Here is an 8641-nt window from a genome sequence, read left to right as displayed (position 1 = left end):
AAGAGAAAAATACACCTTGGTGTCATGATATAAAAAGTTACATTCGGAGCAAAGAAGTTTCTACTAGAATGTCCAAAAAGGAACAAAAAGTAATTCAACATATGTCAACAAGACACTTTAGTCTTGCAGGAGTGCTACACATGCGTGGATTTCAAATACACTCAGTGTCTTGGTGAAAATGAGGCAAAAGAAGTCATTGAAGAGTCACATCGAAAAGATTGTGGGGGCTATGTCACCAAACCCTCACCAAGCAAATAGTTTGAGCATAATATTATTGGCCTATTATGCAAAAGGATTGTTACTAATTTGTCAAAAGATGTAAAGAATGTTAACTGCATACTTCAATAATCCGTATACCGGCCTCTCACTTACATTCTATAACATCCCCTTGGTCATTTTCAATGTAGGCATTCAATGTAGTCAGACCAATATCCCCCGTAGCTTCTAACAACCATAAGTATTTCTTTGCTACAATAAACTATTTTACCAAATGGGTAAAAAGTCATCACACTCAGAATAATAGAAGGGCGTCATGTAGTATCCTTCATTCACAAGAATCATCTTTGTAGATTCTTAGTCTGACATGATATAGTATCTGATAATGAGACTCATTTCAAAAATTAAAAGATGAGGCAGTTATGCAACAAATACCATATTAGACATCATTTTTTAGTTCCTTATTACCCCCAAAGTAATGGGCAAATAGAGGCCACCAATAAGATCTTTATCCACATCTTGGAGTGGACAGTGGAAACTAGAAGAGACTGGCACGAAACGATGCACAATGCCTTGTAGGCATATTACACCATATTGAGAACTCCAACAAATGATACCCGAGTAGAGTTAGCCTACGAAATGAAAGTAGTTTTACCATTGCATATATTAAGACTCGCTTTGAAGTTCGCTTCTTTTATAGAACTTTCTCTAAATGAATATCAGCAGAAGTGACTAATACAGCTCAATTTGTTAGATGAAAAGAGGCCAAAAGTGGTTGTGCATGTTGAAGCCTATCTCCAAAGGGTGGCTAGACAATTTATCAAATTAGTTATTGAGAGACATTTCAAAGTGAATAACTTGGCCCTACGATCTGTGGTATACCTCAGAGGATGACCACATGGTAAGCGGGTAATAACTGGGAAGGCCCATAGGTTGTAAAAAAGCCTTGGCCCATAACTCATACCAGTTGATTGATGCTGATGAGGTGGAACTTACTGATCCTGTTAACGCTATTCACCTTAAGAAATTCTACACTTAGTCCTCTTGTATTCATCTTTCAATCAATGACAAATACTTATTATCCATATTTGATCTATTATCCATTTGAATTTTCCTCAGTTGTAAAAAGTAACGATTACGATTGAGTATTTTTTTATTATTATTACTCAAAACTTGGGGGCAAATCTATGCTGGTAAGGGGTTAAGCATACAATGCAAGTCAAGAGCAACCCATACAGATAAAGGGTTAAACCTGCAATGCAAGACAAAACAACCTGCTCAGGTATGCATTTCGATTAGGGTCGTATTCTATGGTTACGATTCTACCACATATGTCTCTTGCATTGGTAAAGGTCGTAATACCAGAGGAATCATTAGCTGCAAGGCATAGAGGGAGTGGTCAAAAGAAAGGGTCAAACCTGAACTCAACCTTGCCAAACCCGAGCAAGAAAAGGGTTAAACTTGCAATAAGCTCAAATGACCCATTCAAGTAAGGGGTTATACCTGAAATGCCACCTCGAGCATGTTTTCGTTTGAAAAATCTGGGGTACTTATCTTTGCCACTAAGTGCGGCATATACCATCTTGGTAAGAAAGAGGGACATTTGTTATCATCCCAAATTTTTTCAATGGGCTGTATTTCATTTTACTCAAACAAGATTCTTAGTTATTTTGACCATTTTTACAATGATTTGGATCAAATTTTGGACCCCAAGCCCAAGTTCAGCTCAAAACAGACTTTTGTATCCATACCCAAATTCAATTCACGACTACTTGATCCAAAATGGATCCCTAGGCTGATATTTGAGTCCAAATGCAAATTTTAAATCCAAAATCCAACTTTAGGCCAAGATTTGGATCCAAATCCAAGGTCTAAAATACACAACTTGTTCCGAAATACGAAGCCAAGGCCCGTGGCTAAACCCCACGAGCAAAATTAAGTCCAAACTAGGAAAACAGACTCGTAAAGCTATTTGAAAGGGACACAGCGAGAGCAAGAAAGAAACCCTTACATGAGCAGGGACTGAACCAGCAGAGGAGTGGAGCGGTGACGGTGAGAAGGGAGATATTCTCGAATGCGAGGGAGGAGGAGACGGGTGAAATGAGGGGAAGATGGGCGTGAGAGGGAAAAGATCGAGCGGGTGAAATTTCACCCGCTCGATTTAATGAAAAACAGGTGAAATTTCACGTCGTTTGATATGTTGTGAGACGGGCGGGTGAAATTTCACCTGCCCGTATAGATTTCATCTGTTTCTCTCATTTTACCCGGGCAATCAAACGGGCCCTTTATGTTCTTGGCTCCAATACAGTACATGTATTGGAGGCTGAACACACACTGACCCTCCACAGAAAAGGTCCTCCTGACCTCCACCACCAAAATTCCCTCATCTCTTTTCCAGCCCCCGAAACAAAACAACGACGCCAACAAAGCAAGTATGAAAAAGGTGGAAGATGCCATTACCACATATGCGTCGTCCGGTCAAGCGTGAGGTGCCAATGTTCCCACACAGACGAAACTTCAGGAACATTCACATGGTGGAACGCGACAGAAACTTTTTTCCTTTTCTTGCCTTTTTCCTTCTTCCATATAATAGGAACTCAGACGCCCCAAAGCCCGTGTTATTAGGACTGGAGATTTTTTTTTTTGCCAATATGTGAAGCAACAACCGCGAGGGGAAGCCCTTTTTTTTTTCTTTTCTTTTCTCTTTCCCCCTCTCTCTCTCACCGTCGATCTCATCCCCTACTTTCTTTCAATGGGAGTATACCCATTCGTTGCCCGTTTTGGCTTCATCATATCCTTCCTTCTTTTCATCCACATGCTTGCCACTAGTTAATCAATGGTTGGTTAGAGCAGCTCTATCATACGATTATATGGTCGAAAGAAAGTGCTGCTGTGAACTCGGAATCGTGCTTAGGGCTTCCAAGATTTTAACCCTGTTCCTGGAAATTTTCCTTTCCCGCTGCCAAGAAAAGCTACAAAGCGTTTTCAAACAAAGCTCCTATGTGCAGCAAATTTCCTTTTCAGCGAGGGAAATGGGAAGATTCTTCTTGGTTTGGCTTTTTTCTACCGTTCCCCTATTACTACCTCCGGTCGGTGCCTTTTCTTCGCCACATAAGCACGCGCGCACCCACCCCACCACACACACCCACACATTATTTGTGAGAGAGATTTCTTTACGAAAGCTGCGCCACCATAAAGACATGAGAAGAAGAACAATAATCTCTTCTCAAAAGTATCAAAATGAAACATTTTAACTTCTTGAGGGAGACGCACCCAGAAGCAAACCTTGTAAATCTCCATATATAATAATCTGCTGTCATTAAACATTTTTACTTCTTGATCAGAAATACATCCGGAAGCAGGAGCCTTGTAAATCTACACATATCGTCTTGTTACAGAATTCTCGATCCCTGTGCCTGGCGTCGCCTGTAACTTCCTCGGGGAGGCTGATCATGAAAATAAACAAAAGTTGTAGCCCAATAAAACCCCCGAAAACCAGCAATGGGAGATTATGTACAGACGGAGAGGTTAAACAAACTATATGAAACCCCTCCGGCTCCGAGACACAATACATACAATTCCATTACAATAGGCATCTCCAAACCCCAAAAGCGGGCGGGATGAGATGAAGATGAAGAAGAAAAAGGGGGAGTATGGCACTGTAAAATGTTTTAAAAAGGACGTGGAGTCACCGTCCGGTGGCGGTCACGAGCTCCCTCCCATCTGCCCCTTGAGCGGGCTTAACAGAAGGAGCTCGGCGGTGAGTTTCTTCTGGTCGAGCAGGGGCAACGGGGCTGCTGCTTGTGTTAGGCTCCGTTGAGTAACTGAAGGAAAGCTCCTTGTTTGCAGCCAAAGCCAAGAGCTCAGATTGTTCCAGACCTTTCGCAGGACCCAAGCTGGACCTGTCTGTGGTATGCTTTGCTAACGCGTCCTTGAACTTCTTAATCTACAGCACAGAAAAACGGTGGTGACTAGGGGGAAAACAAAGTGAAACGAAGGAAAAAGGGGGAAGAACAAATGAAAAACCTACAGGTGAGAAAGAGGGAGAGAGATAAAGAGCATACAGTAGCATTTGTGCAACTAAAGCTACAGACACGACCCTGAGCTCCTCGGTAGAATCGGAAAAACGGTAGAACGTGAACATTCAGACTATAACACATGGACTTATGTTTCTCATAATTTATCTGGAGGAACAGAACGTCTGGATTCATCTCTGCTAGTTGGCATACCTGCAACGACGACCAGAAAAAAATGATACATAACTTCTCCAAGAAAGAGAAAAAGAGAGAGAGACAGAGCGCACCTTCCAGCGGATGCTTTCCCAAGAGAAAAATAAGAGAGAAAAGTGAAAAGAGCAGGGGGTGCGGAGGAAGGCATATATATTGGTGTCTGGGAAGTACCTTGGGATGAAGAGCCCTACATCCACCACAGCCAGGGGAGAAAAAATCGACAATCACGAGTTGATTTCCAGCGTCCCGCAAAGAATTAACGAGATCTTCAGCGGAATCAATCTCCCTCATGTTGGGCTGAAGCCCCTTTTCCCACCACTTTAAGGCCTTTCCTAGCAACGGACTACTCTGGGCCTAAGGTAATAACAAAAGGGAAGATGAAATTAAAGAGGACAGAAATTGAAAGAAAAAAGGGTAGTAGCGATTCCCACCGCTAACTCTTTTACGGGTCAGATTAAAGAGATGAGACAACTCAACAAAAGAAAGATCACGCCAGGTGGAGCTTGCGCGTACAATTTTACCTGAACAGGGAATGCTTGAGGGTTGTCAAAAGCTCTGGGAGTGCTCTGGGTTTCCGAGATCCCACCAGGTTTGCCATAAAATTCGGTCCTGATGGAGGAAGAGGAGGAGGAGGCCATCGAGTGCTGAAATCGCAGGGAAGAAGGAGAACGCGAAAAGCCCAAACCAGGGGACTGTTTAGAAAGAGAAGTCGAAAGGGAGAAGGTTGCACATGGAACGCACAAGTTGCTCTTCAATGCCTTCGCCATATTTCTCTCTCTCTCTCTCTCTATTATCTCCCTTCTTCTGCAGCAGCTTCTTCTTCTTCTTCCGCTTCGTCTCCTCCTGATGAAGATGGATGAGGGAACTCTGGAGGGGGCGATTTGGGGGAAGCTTAATCTGTCTGGGGATTTGGGATTTTATGGTGGCAATGCAAGGGGGGGGAAGAAATCTGAACATGGACCTTTTTTTTTATGGCTTATCCATAACGCCTGGTCATGGGGGGGCACAAAAGTCCACATGCCCTTCGGTCCTCTTTCCGCCCTCGTGCCATATCTGTCCCCTCCTTCTCACTCCCATCACCTTTTATCTGGTTAGCCATTAAACCTTATCCACAAAAAATACACCTGTACCTGTACGTAGAAGAGGGGGAAAAAAATTAACCGTGTAACGGAATTAAGAAAATAAAAAATAAAAGATCTGGTCGTTGTTTGCCAACGTTTCCGCTTAAAAGGGGAGTTTGAATGCCACACACAAATATCTATTTTATCCATGGATGAAAATCCACGAACGAGAAAAAAGAAAAATTCATCCTTGTGGTTGCGTCTAAATCTGGTTGATACATCCAAACTGTAGTAGCAAAAAGATTGACAGTCTCCAAAACAACCAAAAGACAACAGATTTTAATTCTACCCATCTAAAATTTCCACCTATAACATGCGGCAACAAACAATTAGTTCACATGTAAAACCCAAGAGCCAACAGACAAGAAATTGATTTCAACATTGCCCACTTGAAAATTGCACCCAAGAAAATGTGAGCGTTGCCTAAAATGCTGGAATCCATCGTTAATTCTCAGAAAGACCCAATTCCAACCGGCCCTCACCTGAAGAAACCCTCGAAACTTGAGATGGCACCAATGGACTCCGCTTCTTCTTCACATCCTAGCCATTGCCACCATTGGACTCCTCCTTGCTCGCGCCAAAACAAGGAAAACAACCCATCAGGGAGCTGCTCTCGCGCAACACAAACTGCAGCAAGCAGGGCACACGGAATTGGAAAGGAGGCCATTAAGTAGAAGCAAACGCCCACCATACAATGCTGGAGAGGCGAACCATCATAAGCAAAAATATATTGGGCAAAGAGCGAAGAAAAATTGGCAGCACGATGAAGTTGAAATCTAAAACCGGTAGGATGGAGAGGAAGGGAGGGACGGAGGGAGAAGGGGATCAGTCGGACAAAGGAGCCGAACCATTGATAGGATCGAGAAGGGGCGGTGAAGTTAGGCAGCGCAATGCCATCGTAGCCACCAACGACTGCCGGAGAACAGAGGGGTGGGAGCGTCCGCTGGCAGCTATCACAGGCAACAATGGCTCTGGTGGGAATGAGAAAGAGAGCGGTTGTTCGGTTTCCCCAAAAGAGAGAGAGAGAGAGAGAGGATGGGAGTAATAGAGGTTACCTTGCAACGGCTGGGCTGCTGGAAGGTCGGTGATGGTGAGAAGCGGTGATGGAGCTCAACAGCTGCAACCATGGCAGGCGTAGAGCAGGGAAGGAGTAGGGAATTTTTCGTCGGAAGGCCTTCACCTTCGTTTGACCAAGACCCAACCGCCCCCCTGCCTCCGCCCCTAGGATAGGGTCTGCTGGTCTGTGAGATACCAAATTTTTGTCGATGGATAAATCTGTCCTCAACAGGTTTCACAGATTTTCATGACAACAGTCAGGGTTTTCGTTCTTGAGAGCGCAAACACCCTTACGTGATGGAGGCATATGCGAAACCATAAATCCAAGATTTCTATCTTTCATCTACAGTAACACCCACGCCCATCAATTGATTACAAGACAACAAAAACCAATTCCTGTTAAAGCAAGTTTTTTATAAACTAGTTTTTGGTTAATGATAAGATAATTAACAAAAAAGTCCTGTGAAAACAAGTTTTTAAAGGAACTTCTAAAGATGAAGGATTGGGTATTCTACGTTATTCTGGTGTGTGGGGTTTGACCCATCAGGCTAAAGTCTCTACTCAAAGCCCTTATTTCATTTTCGAGGTACAAACTACAAAGCGTATTGGTGCCTCCGCCATTATCGTAGCTCTTACCCGAGATCACCTGAGATAAGAGAGAAGGTTATTCACTTTTTTAACGCACAGACCTAATTTTCACGTTTTGCTTTCAAAAGGCAGTTTCCAAGGTTCGTCCAAACTGGTTGTAGCATCATGTCCATTGTTGGGTAATGAAAGGGAAATGAAGTCCAATCTATCTTTCATTGAAAGGCATCAAAGAATGATGGGCTCATTATGATCAATTTGATTTTCTTATGGTGGATTCACGTCATTGTAATTTATAGGTGGACCACTTTCCCACTCTATCTTACGTCCTAATAACATACCAAATGAAAACAGAAACCTATAAGCCTATTTCTTTTTCTTCTTGAGAGTGTGTTTGATTTTCCAAGATCTAAACTGTATCAAATTGTGGACTTTCTGTTTCTACCCAAAAATAGATTTCAAATCCACATTCTAATGTGAAAGTATGAATTTGAACTTGGATGAAGGTGGTTAAATTTAAAAGCCACGGACTTTAAACCTGCACTCTTCTTGATTACCGCCGATCTGAAACGCAACTTGATGGTGAAATCCGCGGGTCGTGCAATAAATGCTACAATACAATAAGCTGTAAAGCACGAAAGCTACCTAATACTTGGATGGTATAATAATATAATACGGACGACCACAAGGGTTCGACTCGGCCCTGCCCTGCCCTGGGGAGCGGGCATGGTGCGGGAGGAGAAAAAGGTGGACGGTGTTATCGTAAATCTCAGTAAAAGAGGGGCCAGAGGCCCCAAAAAAAAACTTGATTTTGAATGGGAAGGGTTCGCTTGGCTTGTAAGGCAACTTTGGATGGCGGATGCGCATCCCACGTGGATGACTCAGCGGCGCCTCCTTTCCCCGCGTCGGCATGTCGGACACCCTTTTCCTCTGCCCTCCCTTCTCAGCGGCCTTTCTCACCCCTGGTAGACAACAGCGCCACGTCCTCCCTCTCACTTGTCCGTTTTCTGCAACTGCAACGAAGCAAGTTGGGGGATGCTTACAAAAAAAAAAAAAAAAAAAAAAAAAAAAAAGACACGAGAAACGACTACCGGGAAAACGATAAGATTTCGTTCTATAGATGGTAGGGAATCCAATATCTTAATTTGCTAGTTATGATATTTCCCCTTTTTTTGGTAAGCCTCGCTTTGGTAAAACATTTTTTTTCGTTTCTGGAATCGGCGCTGCTAAACCAAATTTCTACGACGTCCTTCCTGCTGAAGAAGCTGCTTCATCTTTCTTCATGGATTTTAGTCAGTTTCTCAAAAAGAATTTGGCTTTACTTATTTCCTTATTTATCTACTATTTTTGGTAAAAGGAAAACACTTGGTTTTGCATTCTGAAAATGGGTTCGTGAATCCAATCGGTGGAGCTACCGATTCACCACATCGGCTG

The 8641-nt window shown here is 43.1% G+C and overlaps 1 protein-coding gene across 1 annotated transcript; it reads right to left on the bottom strand.

Annotated features, from left to right (window-relative positions):
- Positions 1–3492: 3492 nt before the first annotated feature.
- LOC116261311 (thioredoxin-like 1-2, chloroplastic) lies at positions 3493–6794 on the bottom strand. Its single transcript, XM_031640013.2, has 6 exons — positions 6622–6794; positions 6049–6193; positions 4967–5575; positions 4617–4799; positions 4281–4445; positions 3493–4162 (listed from the first exon to the last, which is right to left on the bottom strand). Exons 3-6 carry the CDS (start codon positions 5210–5212, stop codon positions 3905–3907), a joined length of 852 nt encoding a protein of 283 aa, XP_031495873.1. The 5' UTR covers positions 5213–5575; positions 6049–6193; positions 6622–6794; the 3' UTR covers positions 3493–3904.
- Positions 6795–8641: the final 1847 nt, after the last annotated feature.

This window comes from Nymphaea colorata, chromosome 9 (assembly GCF_008831285.2).
Source record: "Nymphaea colorata isolate Beijing-Zhang1983 chromosome 9, ASM883128v2, whole genome shotgun sequence".
Classification (NCBI taxonomy): Eukaryota; Viridiplantae; Streptophyta; class Magnoliopsida; order Nymphaeales; family Nymphaeaceae; genus Nymphaea; species Nymphaea colorata.
This window is presented reverse-complemented; position numbering and strand designations above follow the sequence as displayed.